Source organism: Sceloporus occidentalis, unplaced genomic scaffold, assembly GCF_023333645.1.
Source record: "Sceloporus occidentalis isolate IW3139 unplaced genomic scaffold, rSceOcc1.0.p SCAF_143, whole genome shotgun sequence".
Lineage (NCBI taxonomy): Eukaryota > Metazoa > Chordata > Lepidosauria > Squamata > Phrynosomatidae > Sceloporus > Sceloporus occidentalis.
In genome coordinates, this window is record NW_028317123.1 from 1,095,802 (window position 1) to 1,112,797 (window position 16,996).

A 16,996-nucleotide genomic window follows, 5' to 3' on the forward strand; every position below is an offset into this window, starting at 1 on the left:
TGCGCGCGCCCGCGAGGGGGCGGAGCACGGGCTACCTGCGCGCTCTGGGGTGTCGGTCTAGTTGCAGGTGCACGCGCCGTAAGTGAGAGCGAGGCCGCGATCACCCCCCTCCCTCCAGTCACAGATACCGTGGGAGGAGGCGGCGATAGGGGGAGTTCGAGGAGAGGTGACGCAGGCGGACCGGGAGGCAGCTCCGTGTCACTGGGCGACTAGCTAGGGAGACGTGAGGTGTCGATACACACCGGGAGGGAAAGGAGAACGCAGCGGCAGAAGATGAACAAGGCTCATCGGACTGCGGGCAGCAGCAGGGCGCTCGGCACCGTGGAGGTGAAGAGTAAGGTGCGCAATCTGGACGTGGGGAAAAGGGCACCTGCCGAGGACATGGGGGTTGGGAATGAGGCACCTGCCGAAGACATGGGGGTTGGAATGAGGCACCTGCTGGGGGGCAAAGGGGGTCGAGAATGAGGCACCTGCCAGGGGGCAAAGGGGGTCGGGAATGAGGCACCTGCCGAGGGGCAAAGGGGGTCGAGAATGAGGCACCTGCCAGGGGGCAAAGGGGGTCGGGAATGAGGCACCTGCCAGGGGGCAAAGGGGGTAGGGAATGAGGCACCTGCCAGGGGGCAAAGGGGGTAGGGAATGAGGCACCTGCCGGGGGGTAAAGGGGTTAGGGAATGAGGCACCTGCTGGGGGGTAAAGGGGTTAGGGAATGAGGCACCTGCTGGGGCAAAGGATTTTTGGGTGTTGGGTGGGCCACCTGTCATCCTTGATTTTTTATTTTTTTTTAGACTGAGACAAAGTGCCCTTGCCATGCCCTGGGGCAGGTAGAGAGGCTCTGGCAGGGATCAGGGACCTACCCATCAAAAAATGGCCCCAGAAAAACCACATTCCATGTAATTCTGCCCGTCACCGGCTGCCCCCTAACCGGGCTCTGACATGGATACCCCGTGTCAGAGAAAGATCTGATAGGGCGGTGTGAGTAATAGTTCGGCATTTCCGGTTACACTGGAGATTAATGTATCTCATCTATACGTGGGTGTATGTATATAATCATCCCCTATATATATATATGTTTACATTAATGTCATACATGCTGTGCCTTAATATTATTTATTGTTTTATATAGTGCCATCAAATTCCGTAGCGTCTCAATGGGGTTTCGGTCTTTAAGCGATTCCTCACCAAACATCTAAAATGTGAATATACCGTATGTCATCTAAAAGCAGAGCTGTGGTGTGTGTGTGTATAATATATATATATATATATATATATATATATATATATATATAAATGAATAACTATTTCTTTAACCCCTATGTGTCTGCATTTATTCGCATTAACAGCCTCGTTTACAAGCCTCGGTATTGGTAAATATTAACTTTAAGGTGTGTTGGTATACAGAAGGGTGAGCACACGCTTTAGTGAGTGTACATGGTTATGTTTGTGAGTGTATGCTGAGATGAGTGTAGGCATATTATGTAACATGTAGCCTAGGTGTACTTAGGAATGCACTGGGTATGCTATATATAGACTGCAGTAAACACCTGTAATCTGTATATATGGGCGGTGGTTATTAATATATATATATATATATGGAAACGGGCTCCTTTGCTGCCAAGTGGGCATCGGAATTCGCAAAGGTGATTCTGCCGGCCATTGTGCGCACTGGTGCCATGTATAATAAATACTGATGTGGCCCCAGCCGCTACCCTATCCAGTTTATTCCGAAACCTGCCGTATACCTCCTGTGTTTAATGGAGCAGATCCCTCGTCGTGGGTGCGGGTCCTTCCCGAACTAACGTGATGTTATCTGCTGTGTTTTGTCAATGGTACCATTTAAAAGTTTGGGGTCAATGAACTGTTTTCCTGGAAAACGAGGACATTTCTAGCTGTAACATAATTATAAAAGGGTTTCTGACGATCAATTAGCCTTTTGGATTTAAACTTGGATTAGCGAACACAACGTGCCTTTGGAACGCAGGAGTGATGGGAGTGATAAAGGGCCTTTGGAGCACAGGAGTGATGGGAGTGATAAAGGGCCTTTGGAGCACAGGAGTGATGGGAGTGATAAAGGACCTCTGTACGCCTATGAAGATATTCCATTAAAAATCAGCCGTTTCCAGCTACGATAGTACGGTAGTTTACGACATTAACCCCATCTGCGCTGGATTTCTGATCCATTTCATGTTTCAATGCACTACATTTTAAGAAACAAGACATTTTGGAATGACCCCAAACTTTTGGATGGTATCGCACCTAGCTGAATGTATTCAGGACAAAGTAGCCCTGATTAGGGGACTCAACCAGGTGGCAGAAGCAAGAAGAACAAAAAGGTTCTTGTTGAGACAAAGTGCTTTTTGGGACCCTAATTTCTTTATCAATTATAAAATGTGACTTGGAAGCTTGTATTCAGGTATTAAGTGGTAAATAAGAGGTTAATTCTAAACTTTTATTGTGTTAAAAGGGTGGGCTGTTCGGGGAAATTCTGTTCGAAAACTGGTTAGCTGAGTTATGATCCTAAAATTGACTGGTGGCTCCGACCGGCCCCTGGCTGGGTTTCCCTAATGACATCTTCTCTTTACTTAACCCTTTGCATGTTGGACCAAGGGCGGTATATTATCTCACCCGGCTTTTGCTGAAGTTAGTTGTGAATGCTTTGAAGCTACAATGGCAGCTCTTCACAACGGGTTATTAACCAAAGGTTCTTGCAGGGAAATAAGTCACTTTTATATATATATATATATATATATATATATATATATATATATATATATATATATATATATATATATATATATATATATATAAATCTCACGCTACAGTTCAACATTTTCCTTGTTTTTGAAACAAAAGCACCTTTCTCTCCATTAAAGCAACATGAAATGGATCAGAAATCCAGCGCAGACGGGGTTAATGTTGTAAATGACTATTGTAGCTGGAAACGGCTGATTTTAATGGAATCTCTCCATAGTTGTACAGAGGCGCTTTATCACTCCCGTGTTCCAACGGCACAGCTAAGTGACCCCAAACATTTGAACAGTGTATATACAGTATGTATAATATGTTATATAAATGCTCGTTCTGCCTGACGGGGGAGCAGAGGATTGACATCGCCGGTGATTGTGGGATGTAATATCGCAATCTATGTGATGTAGTGTGAGATGTTGACGGTTACAATCGCCGCGATGCCCTGAATGGCGATATCAGCTGGCTGAGGGTAATGGTGGCTGTACTTTAGTAAGAGTTGTAAGGCACCCAATGGCCGGTCCGCTGTTCAGCAGCCCCCTGTAAAGACGTTTGCTGTTTGATCAGTTGATGCTTATAGATCCATGAGCGAAGCAGTGTCTGAATCGCCCGGATGCCTCCTCGTCAGCAGCTCTTGAATGGACGCTCCGCTGTTATCTCTCCGCCGCCTGTGATTGTGCCGCAGCGTGACGGCAGATTGCTGGCTCTGTCTGTACTGTATTGTGAGCGCGTTGCGGTGATTATAACCCTCCGCACTGTCGCTGCCCCCTTTTCCCGACGCGCATCTCGTTGCCGCTGGATCGTTTAATCGCGGATATGGAAAGCGCACCTTCCCGGGGGGTGGGGGGGGTGATCAGGCCACCCTTTTTGGAGATCTCCCTAAAGCAAGTCTAGAACAGTCCTAAGATGGATATATGGATCGTTGTTACAGGCTGTTTGTAGGAATTTTCTAAATAAGAATCGAATAGATTGTAAGCTCACTGGGACAGGGTTTAGCTGGGTCCGCTCGCTAAGCTCCCTGATGTCGCTATTCATTATGTAGGGCTTATCACAGATTAGGGGGGCTTTTCGCTTAAGAAGGGGTGAGCTGACCCTCCCATGCATTATTTGGGGCCTGTTCTGGTGTTTTTGTGGGGGAAGCTCCCGGGGGTCTGCCCTTGATAATGCATAGCAATATAAAGTGTCGGAAATCTACTACTCTTACAAACTCCCTCTCTAGTGAATAGACCCCGACGTGTTGGCGTTATTGCCAGGTTCCCGCTCCTGATATTTAGCTGTCGGCCGGCGATGGGGTGAAGCGTTTCTTGCCACTTAAAGCTCTGGAGGATCCCGTGGATCTCTCGATCCTTCAGTTGTTGTTGTTGTTGTGTTGTCTCTGTAAGTGTGTAGGAGTGTTGTCGAATGCAGTGTCACGTTCTACGTTCTCGGGATATATTCTCGGCATGTTTGGTAGTCGCCGTTCGTTGTTGTGTGTGTGTGTGTGTGTGTGTTCAATACCCTGCAGCTCTGGGGTTTATTCCCTAGTGTTGGGTTTGAGTATTTCAGCTCTCTGCTAGTGCTATGCATTATGAAGGGTCAGCTTTTTCTATAGTCGTCGTTAGCCCTGTGTAATGTATAATTAAAACTGTGTTCTTGAAGATCTCTTAACTTGCCAAGCCGTGCATAATGCAGGGTCATCTAAGTCTTTTAGCAGGTAAAGTTTACTGTCTACACCCCTCCATAATGCATAGTTAAGTCAAACGGCCCCTCCGCGTTACACGCTAGAATTCAACTCTAAAGCCAATGCAAGGGTATGTTTTCTGTCTGTAGATGCAAAAGCAAACGGCCCCCGCGGTGTTCTCCCGGACTGCCTGCGCGGACAGCATTTAGGTTATTCCTTTTTTTTTTTTTTTTTCTTTTTATAATTTTTATTATTATAAAGCGGTGACTTGTAATTTTTATTTACTTAACACATTCCGTGTTGTACAAACACTTACGCTGCGATGATTTGCTTTCCTGTCGTGTTATGAAACTACAATGGAAACAAAAAGAACCTTGGGCTTTAAACGATCTATTTTTGTTTTTGTAACTAATAAGGAAAGAGAAAACAAGTGGTGGGGGAGAGTAGGGACGCTGGTATGTAGCAATAGCGGAGCTGCTCGGTTGTGTACAGTAGGTCTTTTATACGCCGGCGAATGCCTATTTTTTCACCACCGATGGCCGTGCCAAATAAATGCTTTAAACGAAGTGGCGGATTTACGTTCGCGGTGCCGTTCTCGGATGCGATTGTATAACGCAGGCGTGCGTGTTGCCAGGGTGCGGCGCATACCTGGGGCTGCGAGAAGTAGCCATTCCGGTCTGGTTAGTAGCGTGGTCAGGTTTCAGTGTTATTTAGGGGTTAACTTTCGATGAATTAAAAGGGGAATAACTCCTGGCTTATTAGACGGGGTTCATTTATGCCCTCGCCTTTATCTGCGTGGAAACGCTTAGTAACCCTGCGTTCCCCGGTGTGATGGTACCTCCCGGTTTCTGTTTAATTTTTACATAGTATTGGCTCCAATCTGGGACTTTCTTCCCTTTATTAATAAAGACGGGAACAAATTACAAAAGGGAAGTCCACTGCAAACGAGAAGAAATGTTAGAATAGTAATCATCAGGGGCTTGGATGACATGTAAGGAAGTTTTGCTTTACTGAGAAGGTAGTAGATAAATGGAGTGGACCACCATCAGTGGTAGAGGCTAATACAGTAAGGGGATTTAAACTTCCCTGGGATCGGCATACGGCTCCTGAATATAAGACGAGACCAACGACTGATTAAGGTTTTAGTCTTTACGCCAGGGAAAAAGGCAGAATAGACGGGGGCCTAATGGGGCCGATCTGCTGGCAGGTTCTGTTTCCGAGCTCTATGGCTGCTCTGAGACATTTACGACCTGCCTGCGCTGTTTCTCCCCTCTCCAGCATGCGCGGGGTTAAACGAATCTATGCGGCGAGTCCCATGAGCTCATCTTAAGTCATGCGCATCCTACACGCGCGGCGAAACATAGTATCGTCACACGCGTGCGGTGCGGCCTTATCTCCTTATCAGGTATGAGACGGTAAAGCTGTAGGCATTCTTGCGTCCCGATGCGCCTGGTATTTTTATGGCCCCCGTCGTAGCCTCACGCGACGGGACGTCTTTCACGTACCTGAGCACCGTCCGGGAAGGTGAACAGTCGTTGAAGGAAGTACGCCTCATTGGGTAAAGGCGTTGGCGTTTGCTGTCTTTAACGGGTTAAGCGCCCCCCCCCCCCCCCCCAAGAGTACAGAATGTGCCGGGAGCTCCGACGCGATTCCGAAACGCAGCGACTCTTATCGGGCGGTTCAGTTTAAATGTATGTGCGCTTCGAGTTTGTCAGGGTGACTCAGACGCCGGGTATTGTCCTCCTTCGTTCCGTACGTCGCGTTCCTAGTCACGCCAAGGTGTGTCCGATCTCCGTGGAGCGAGGTATCGGCGGCCTTTCATCGCAGGTGCTGTTACGCACCAGGAGCCATGAAGTCGCCGACAAATGATTGTTAAAGCTTACGGGGTTAATTTAGGGCTGCGGTATTGAGCCAAGGATCCGTAGGCACGGATTGACAGGTACAGCACAGCAGAGGGGTTTATCCACTAAACAGAGGGCTTGCAGGAGAGTTCTGGTTTAACCGCCGGCAGGTTTCCCTGCGGGGCTGACATGACCCTGTATAATGCATAATTCAGGACGTGGGGAGACTTTGAAGAAATGTTGATGATTACCTATACATTATCCAGGTCCGGCCAAGCTCTTCATGCAGCAGAAGCTCGCTGGTGTAGGACCTTCTTAATATATAGAGAAGTCAAGGAGCTGAAACACAACTCTTTAGTGAATAAAACCCAGAGAGTTGCGCTGGAGGATCCTTTGCTCTCGGCACATTCTAGAGTGTAAAAGGCCACTTCCAAAACTCACTGTTAACCCTTTACCAGAAACAACGGTAAAAATCTATATACCCTAGAAAAATGTCTTTTTAGAGGAAATATTATAACGGGGTATAAATATGTGCAGGGCCGATCTCAATACCTTTCCAGCGACAATGTCACTGTGCTTCATAATGTGTCTGTGGGGAGTTGGGTTAAGCAATCGCGAGGGCGTTGTGGGCCGGTCGGGCTGGTCCTGCGATTACACGAGAACTTTCGTTTATATGAAGCGCGGAAGCCCGACCACAACGGCTTCTCCTGCGCAAACTTCCAATTTTGCCTTCATGAAAGACCAGACAATGCGGAGAGATGAGGTTCTTTAACCTGCTCGCTGCTTGGAGAAGAAGACGTCGCTTCACGAAAAATCTTCGCTTTCTCAGATTTACATTGATAAATATATTTGAAATGTTGCACAATATTTGTCGCAACAAAGTTAATCCATCAAAATTGTACCAAAATTTCAAGTAATTAATACTGCAAGTCCCACTCATTAATTGATTGCATACCAAAGTACTTCTGATGACCCTCGCATCATCTTCTGCACGAAGGACACAATACGATATGACTACCGCTTCTTCTTTTTGCCTTTACTTTCTTTGCCGGCCATTCATCGGTGTTGGCTCTGTTAACAAGGTCTCCCAGATCCCTTGTGGGGAAAAGTCAGAGCCTCTAAGGGGGTACTTCTCCAAGGGGCCGGAATATTGCTGAGCAGATTTGGGAAATTTTATTTAAATTCGTATGTTGAGCAGCAAGGCGAGAATGTTGGGATTGAAGGAATTTCTAACAGGCTGGTGCAAACACCTTATACTTGTAATGTTGTTTCATTTTTTGGATATATTTTTTTTTTTTTTGTGTGTGTTTTGCCTGCAGATTTTGGTAATGCTAATATTTGTGTTTTTTTTTTTGTTTGTTTTTTTTTTTTTTAGTTTGGCGCGGAATTTCGGCGTTTTGCTCTGGAACGATCAAAGCCCGGCAAGTTCGAAGAATTCTATGGATTACTTCAGCATGTCCATAAAATCCCAAACGTGGATGTACTAGTGGGCTATGCGGACATTCACGGGGACTTGTTGCCCATAAATAATGATGAGAATTACCATAAAGCAATAACTACCGCGAACCCTTTGCTCAGAATATTCCTGCAAAGAAAAGGTAAGATATATTTCTAATCAAGGCTGTGTTCTGCGTATTTTCCGTAACCTACGTTCTAATCTGCTGATAGGAGCGGCCCGCCTTGTGTGACTTTGCTGGAGCCGTTATGAATGCACAGACTCCTTTAAATATGGTTTGCGTGTTTTTGACTGGTTCTGCAATAAAAGCACAAAGGTCACAGATGCGTGTCAACAGCTAAAAGTAGGGCAGTCAGCTATCTAGCTTCGGTCGGAGGCATCTGTAACCACATACCGTTAAATGCAATATCTGATATATCGCTGATCTGGCATACGTTGGGTTAATGCTATCCCCACCTATGTGTGTTTCTGTGTCAGTCAGTTGTATTAGTGCCTGCTGTGTGAGCTTGTGCAAATAGTATGTGTTTGTCCTTGGCTGTGACGGATAACGGGGCCATTGACCCTATAGGCGGAAAAGTGAAAGCCGTGACGCTGGTCAGGTAGCTGGAAATGCGGCCATAAAATGCTCGGGATCTGTATGCAAGCTGACTCCGTGAGGTGTAACAACGTGCGTATTCACTAATATGTGAGTTGCTTGCAAGGGCATGTGACTTTAAGTTTTGCGAGTTATAGACGAGGTCATGAGAGTTCAGCGACAACTCGCATTTCCTTGCCTGAAACTCACAAAAATTACATCAACTCTTAATAAATAATCTAACAAAATGGTATAAGAGCCTCAGGAAGGTTGTTTTGCTGCCAGACAGGTCTGTTTGTGGCTGGTTATACCGATATAACATTTGTAAAAAGTTACTCCCGGGCGGAGGGTATATTATGGCGACTGTAGCACGCGGATATCGTCCCGCGCCGTTACCAGAATCCAAAGAAAATCCCAGGCTTGGAGACTTGCTGGTTTAGTCTCGTGTTTTGGATTTAGTTATCAATCTTGCAGCAAGTTTTTATTTCCGGTATTATAGGACCCACGCTTATTTTCGGACACATCACATGGTCTAGATCGCAGCTGTTTACACTTTGTCCTTGCCAGAGTTTTCAGGTTTCTCGACCGCCTCATCGAGGCAATAATGTAGCTTTTTACTTCTGATCCCAGAAACCTTCCGTGTCTTTTGCCTTCAGGGGTTGAAGATCTCCTCGCTTCCTTGGTCTCCTGCTTTCCATGTCCTAGTTTACTCTAAGCGTATTATGTTACTGTAGACTTTTTGGGATGCAGTTTCCACCTTGAAATCTATCCCTCTTCCACCCTCCACAAGCCTTTCCTCGCCTTGTAAGCATTCTTTTGTTAAGCCCTCTGCTCGTGGTTGGCGGCTGAAGTTTAATGTTGCGAGAATGAACTGAAGGCTTTACAGTTGCCGACGTTCCCTAACCCACTAGTGGATACAGTAACCCCGTCGATTGTAACCAGAATAAGCCAAAATATGGTCTATAGCGTAGGAAAACAATGCCAAGGTAAACTGGAGAAAAAAAGATTCTGGGAACCCGAGGCTAAAGTCATAAAAAATGTGCAAACCAGTGTGGAAGATGTGATTTATTGGCTGTGACAGGGACTTCTTTCCTTTGTTGACAGCCCGATGGGCCAGAAGCTGCCGTACTTCACGCAATACTATGTTACATGTTTTCTCGTGTTCTTGGAGAAAACAGGAAGCATGCGCTGTCTAAGCGAGCGTCTTCTTTGTATGTCTGTTAACATGTTCTGTCCCTCTAGCACTAAATGTTTCCATTCAGGGAAAGTCCACCCAACTGGTGTGGAAGAATCTACAACAGGATTTCTTGTAAACACGTTCACCGGAGGGATTTCGTCTTTATGTATCTGTTTTACGACCAGGTAGAAAGTAGTCACCAAATAGTCCCCCCACCCAACAGCGCGTTAATTACGCGCGTGCAAGGGCCGTTACATGGACTCTATGGGAACGTGTCCAAAAAGAACTGGAATTCTTTGGAGCATAGAAGTCCCAGACATGCCTCAGGAATTTATCTCAGGAGTGGCTCGGGACGAATGGCTTCACGTTTCACTTGGTTTTAATCGGGTTTTGCGGTATGATGGGATCAATACCAGTGAGATGGCCCTGCATAAAGCATAGATAATGTAGGGAGATGACCTCCATGAAACCTCGTTGTGTTGGCCAGATCTGCCACCTTGCACGATGATCTTCCCTGAACTTGGATCTCGATAATGACTTGGGTCGACTGCATGGTTTAGTGAATACAGCTCCCTGTCCTTCCCGCAGAACCCCTTTTGACTTTGTGAGGACATCCTGGAGTCCTAACACCGGCGGCGTCCACGTACTTTGCTGTTTTCTATATTATCTTTGTAGACCTCTTTAGAATTCCATCATAACCGTTCTCCAACGTTACCTGTCCGCGTTGTCTTCTCCTTACGCTCGCAGCCGTAATCCCGTGCTGTCCAGTTATCCACCCCGCGATACCCACGTTGCTTATCGTTGTTTGAATTGCTATGAAAGTTAGGATTTTCCTGGAAGTTGTGTTGCATTCTTCTGCCGTTCCTGCCTCCACACACATTAACCAGCTGGCCCACGCGGGGAGGAGCGCTCTGTACGGTCACCTTTCGCATATTTCTCTATTAACACTCTGCCCTCTGGACGTTTGCCAGAAACGTTCTTGCTCTATAGTCCTCTAACCATCAGCATGAGAGGAGACAAAGGTGCCTTTTGTTTCTATAACCACTCACTACACAAGAACTCCTAGTTGGCTTCACTCCTACTCGTTATTTAAAAAGAAAAAGTTGGTGCAAAACTGAGGATTGTGTGGCCCCCAGACCCCTCTTTTTACGTTAATGCATAGTTTTCTCTATGGTATGGACCATCGAGTGGCCTCTTTTCTCCGCCAGCGTTCTGTAATAGACTGCATTAGCGCCTGTATGTTTTGTGCTGTGTGTTGGTGTTTAGAATAATGGAATGTATTGTCCTGATAACAGATAATGAAGAACATTAGGACCTGGAGTCTCGCGATGTACTTTTTTAAATAGATTTAATGAGAGCTGTTTGGCCGTCACCCAGCAGGTTAATGGTTTGCTTTCATAGTAAAGGGCGTATAAGGACAGGTGATGCGCAGAAGTGTAATTACATCATCATCACTTACGTAGCCTATACCGATGTCGCTCATTAATAGGAGCCTCCGGGTATGTATGGTGGAACATGTCGTCCAGATTAAATGTTGCCGTTTCTATATCCGGGCGACGTATCTAACCTGTCAGGAGTCCTCGCCTGGAGCCGCTTCCTAGCTTTTCCCTGCAACAGCGCAAACGTCTGCCGTTGTCAAATTTGGACGCGTTGTCTGCGGCTGGACGGGGAAATGCAGATTTTCTCCCTGCTTCAGTTTAGAAGAATCTGAGAACCGGCAGAGATTCCTTTTTATAGAGGCTTATTATCGTCGCGTGAGGAATATATCCTCGGCCTTGAAAGCCAAACTTAGATGCGGATATCCGTTAGAAGAACGCTCGTTCCTGTTAAAAAAATAAATAAAAAAAGGTGTGTGTAGGATCTATTCTGGAAGCCCTGGGATCACTTCAGCCGGGTTTTATTTGACTCGGGTTAAAACTAGAGCTAACTTTGGGAATCTTCTGGTGACCTCGATGGGCCCACTCTGAGGTCGTTGGAAGGTCCACTAACTGCTTCTGCCATTAGATGGACTTGACGGGACCGTGTCCCAGAAGAATTTGAATTCTCTGGAATATAGAAGCCCCAGATAAGCCTCAGGAATTCATCTCAGAAGTGACTCGGGATGAAAGCCGTCGCGCTGCACTTGGTTGAGTTATCGCACTCTGTAGCCGTGTCGTTTTTGAGGGCTGAGCCATGTAATGTGGATACCGCTGACTTGTCCAAGAGCTTCTCTAACGAATGGGTTAGCTGGGACGTACCTGCGCGGTGTAATAGGGTGTGTTACACGAAGCCTGGAGTCGGGCTGCTCTGTATTTCTGAAGTTACCCAACCCCCCCTGATCTTACTGCGGTTCTTCATTTTTGTCTATTGGCCTTTCACGTGTCCCTCTGTATTACGCATATATTATATACCTCTGTACTATGCATCTTTTAACTTCTCGTGCGCTCAGCCGCTTGGTTTCATTGGCTGTCAGTGATGGATTATGAAAAGTTTTAGATTAATATATATATATATATATATATATATATATATATATATTAATCTATATCCCAGACAACACATCTTTGTATATGTGTGTGTACGTATACAAGCATAGGCATTTCAATTACACAGCTCGTTCTCAGGTGAGGATACACGCCGTTCCTGGCTCCACCGTGGCCCTCAGGGACTGGATTTGACTATCGCTGTCATATAGTGAACATACGCAAATCGTGTCCTCTTTGAACCTGTGTAACGGGTCCCTTGGTGTTCCTGTTGGCCTGCGTGGAATATCTATTTTATTTGTATATTCTTAAGCTTGTTCTGTCCTTGTGTAGAGAATATGTAGGTATATATATATAGAATATCGGACCCCAGGCCACACTCCGGGGAATGTTCTGGAATCAGTCACGTGATTCACCCCCCCCCCCCCCGCTCCCGTGTGCGGTGAGTGAAAGCAGTTGTCGGTTTGCCAGACCCACCAGTGGATTTCATACCTAGAGGAATGTGTGGCTCCTTGCACCGGCTGGCACCCTGCGAGACGGGGCTCAGAGCGATGGAGTTCCTATATGTCTGCAGTGCTGATGGATGTAGGGGGATTTTTTTGGGAGGGAGGGAGTAATTTTTTTTTTTATTTTTTTTTCCCCCTTTGTCAAAGTTCTTTCCTACAGACCTTTTTCACCTCTATGGCTGACCTTAAATCACTTAGCGGGGGTCAGGTCTGTATGCAAAAGGTGTGGATGGTCTCCTTTACAGTGTTGGAGAAGGGGATAGGTTAGATGTGATGTTTCCATTGGCTTCCTGGTATTTAGAAGGCCGTACTAATAACCCTAGAATTGGAATTACTGACCGGTTGGTATGGGTGGCATTAATTGTGCTTGGCCACACCCATTTTATACCCTCCTACCTCTTCTATGAATGTAATTAAAGGGGTGTGACTACCTCAGTGGGGGAGAGGCTATATAGTAGGCAAAACTTGTATTATCTGAGATTCACCCAAAATCCTGATACCTGCCAACTACCCCAATACCCTGCCTCTTCTGCTCTGGATCCTTATTACCTTTACATACTCGGCCCCGGAACATTAGATTTTTGTATTTGCTTTATAGTTTCGTCCTGTTTTGCGTGAATTACTGTCTATGTAGCTGCGCTTACCCGTCCTATCTTCTCACGAGGCTGTTGAAAGGCTTTGTTGCCATAGCAGCAGAAAATGTAACGTTTGTAGGAGGCTTGGTCAGTTTGTTAGGCTGATTGTACGTGCTGTCACTGACCGAGTTTTCATGTGATGTAACAGATACTATGAGTATTAACCTCAACGGTCGTTAATACTCTATTAGTTTCCTTTGAAATATAATTATCGAGGCCAAAGTGGAGAGATGAGTAAAGAGAGACTCCCATTGGTTATATAAGCAGGGTTTGTGTCGGAGGTGTGCCTGCGGTGACGCATTGGCCGAGCAGCCAGGTTATTCATCATTTCACAACATACTATTTATGATCCTCGGGATTCTTTACATTCCCGGAATGTCTCGGCCGCCATTTTTCCATTGTTAATCATTTTTAATTAAATTTTTTTTATCGTAAACGCCTCGTCCTCTCGTCGGTTTCTTGCCTGAAATCGTAGGTTTTATTCCGCAAGAAACCGGCTTCCGCTTAGATGCCGTCCCATTTGGCTCTTAGAAAGTTTAAAGGGTCGGGTTTTATTTAAAGCGCTGCTCGTATGACGTACGGGTCCGTATAGATGGCTATTTGTATACATTTAATGTGTTTGTTTTTTTTAGATTTCGAAATGTTTTGCGCTCGGTTTCTCTGATAAGAAAAGGCAACAAATCGTAATCGGGTTGTAACCACAGAAAAGCCGCACGACGTGCTGTGAGCCGCCATAGCGAAGCCCATCGGGCGGCTGGCGGAGGCTCCTGAAAGCTGACTCTCAGCCTTAATTCTTTCGGCTATGTTTTGTTGGTCTTTCTTGTTCCTAGGACTGAGTTTTGGGCTGAAGTATCTGCATAAATGTATAGAGTCCTTCCGGTTTAAGAGAGAAATATATTGCTATTATTTGAAGGGTTATTTTATTATTCTGATAATAATAGTACGGAATTCTTGATGTCCACGTCTAACGCCTGCGATGTGAGCAAATTGTCTCCGGGAATACTTTGCCTCTGTATTCTTCACCTTCTGTATGCGGAGCTGTAACCTTTTTAATGAAGCCCATCTATAATTCACATTACCGGTCTTGTGGTTTTTAAGTAAAACCTGTTATGGTTATTGACGGAGCCGTGACTGTTTATGAATACGGCAGCATTTATTTTTAACGTTACATCATAAGTTATTTTGTTTTGGTTTTTTTTTTTTTTCTGCCGGATAGGCCGGCCGTGTAAATAAATTTCAGCAAACCTCCTGACCTCCGAAAATAAATGCAACAAACTCTACCGCTGGTACGAGCTTTCTTTTGCTAGGATTTAATGTTATCTTTTTGGGGGACACACATTACTTTGGTTATTTTAGTAAATGACTCAACTTTGACTCTTCTGGTTCCCCGAGGATTCAGTGTTTTTGTGTTGAAGAAACTAAATATTGTTTAGTTTTTTTGTTGTTTGTCTTGCATGCATCCTATAGACCAAAAATGAACGCATTTATATTTATGAAATGGTACTAATTTGCTTTATTTTATTATCATTATTATTATTCCAGAAGAAGCAGATTACAGCGCCTTTGGTACGGACACTTTGACCAAGAAGAAGACCGTTCTCGCGACAGTGTTGCGTCCAGAAAACCGGAAGAAGCCCCATATAGTGATTGGAATGCCCAGCGACTTCAGACCGGTTTCCTCTATCATTGACGTCGACATTCTCCCAGAAACCCACCGCAGAGTCCGACTGTACAAGCATGGCATGGAGAAGCCGCTTGGGTTCTACATCCGCGACGGCTCCAGCGTCCGTGTAACGCCGCATGGCTTGGAGAAGGTGCCGGGAATCTTCATATCGCGGCTGGTTCCTGGTGGACTGGCGCAGAGCACTGGATTATTAGCGGTCAACGATGAGGTTCTCGAAGTCAACGGCATCGAAGTGTCCGGGAAGAGTCTTGACCAGGTTACGGACATGATGGTTGCCAACAGTCACAACCTGATCATCACGGTGAGGCCGGCAAACCAGAGGAATAATGTGGTGCGAAACAGCAGGAACTCTGGGAGTTCAGGACAGTCCACGGACAGCAGTACCAGTATGTATAGTAACGCGGCGCCGCAGCGCATCATTCAGAACTACCATCCTGAAGAAGCAGAAAGCGACGAGGAGGACATTATCATCGAAGGCAACGGTGAACCCCAACAAATTCCCCGAGCCGCTCCCAGCACGGAGAGCCTGGAATCCTTAACACAGCTCGAGTCTTACCACGACTCAACGTACAATGGTTTCATCCCATCGAGCAATTTCAACACGCACATGAGCGCCAGCGGAGAGAGCCTAGAACAAAGTATGCACGAGGGTAAAATCTTGGAAGAAGACGGCACGGTCATTACACTCTAAACGCCGCGTGCTTACGGTTTCCGGAAGATGCCATTTGAAGGTTTTTAATGGCTAGCTGGTTGCACATCTTAGGTTATTTTTTTGCAGTTGATCTGTGTGACATTGTATACAAACTACTTTTTTTTTTTTTTTTTTTTTTTTTTTATCTGTATAGTTAATTATTATTTTTCCTTTTATTTCGTTTAATTCTATTTTTGTCTAAATGAAGGAGAAAAAAAGACCATATATTTATCTTCACATTCCATAGGTTAACGTAAATTTGCATATGCCGCTTTGTATTAGGATTCAACCATCAAAACTACATAAGTCTGCAGTCTTTCCAGACGCAATGCATGTGACGTGCATTAAGGTTCCGTGTCGCGTCTGTGCCCCCCCCCCCGATTCCTCTTTACCTCGCATATTATCCATGTTCAGTGATTTTTCTAATATATGCTTGAGACAATCTCCTTTTCTGTTCTAGTCCTAGAAGGCTTTCTGATCTCCTCTGATCTCTCACTAAAAGCAAGGTAACTGCGTTTTCAGGTCTCTCACTTCGTAATTCAGAATGAAGGGCCAACACTGGCAGTTTCCTCCAGCAAGAAGAGTTGAGATTGGTCCTGAATAATGTATAATTCAATAGATGAGGAGACTTCGGAGTGATTTTTAAACCCCTAAAATGGCCAGACTGGTGAGCAACCCTTCCTGGGTAAAAAAAAAAAAAAAAAAAAAAAGGGGTCAGCGAAGAGTCATTTATTAGATTGTATCAAGCAAAGCAGTCTGTTATCCTCCATTTATAAATATATAAATATATATATATTTATTTATATAATATATATATTTGGGAAGGTTTTTGTCTCAGAATACAAAAATCCATAGGGTGATCCTAGGCAGCCCTGCTATTTGCAGAAAGTAAGTTTGCCCCTTATTTTTTTTTGCTTTTCTGTTGCAGTCCTACTTCATAACACTGTGTGTGTGTGTGCGCGCGCGCGTATACTACTTCAGTACTGCGCTGCTGATGTTAACGTGTACAATTCACGTAAGACTGCACAAGCCCGAGACCGGACACGGGTCGAGCCGTGGATAGCTTCCCCAACGTCTTTTATATTATATTATATAAAATATTGCCTCGTTCTTGCGTCAAACTGCTGAGTGTGCTAAATATATACTGTGAAGGGTGAGAGTATATTAAGCGGAGGTTTCATTCCAAATGTGGTACTCCTCCTAGAAGACGACTGGATCACGAAGTAAAAGCGCCGCCAGCCTTCTGGAACTTTGGCCTGTAATGAGAATCCTGTCCTACTCCATACCGCTCTATTTTTTTACTAAATACGTTTTAAAGGGTGTGAAAATGTTTCTTTTTATATGGGTGGTACTCGTAACCATCATGCATGTGTACGATCGTGACTGATTTTTATAATGCTTACATACTACCTCTTTGATTTATGTTAAAATCTCCGAAACACTCAAGCGCCGGCTGCGGCGATGCTCTATCTCAAGGGGGACGTTCATCTAGGGGGCACGTTCTGTGCGTCTTCAGAACTATTCCGTGAGCAGGTCAGTGTTCCTTGTTTGAACCCAATAATGGGGTC

The 16,996-nt window shown here is 45.3% G+C and overlaps 1 protein-coding gene across 1 annotated transcript; it reads left to right on the forward strand.

The window, feature by feature from the left end:
- Positions 1-273: 273 nt before the first annotated feature.
- LOC149280948 (partitioning defective 6 homolog beta-like) lies at positions 274-15,428 on the forward strand. The gene is made up of 3 exons (XM_089499947.1): positions 274-339; positions 7,619-7,841; positions 14,596-15,428. Exons 1-3 carry the CDS (start codon positions 274-276, stop codon positions 15,426-15,428), a joined length of 1,122 nt encoding a protein of 373 aa, XP_089356073.1.
- The last annotated feature ends 1,568 nt before the right edge of the window (positions 15,429-16,996 follow it).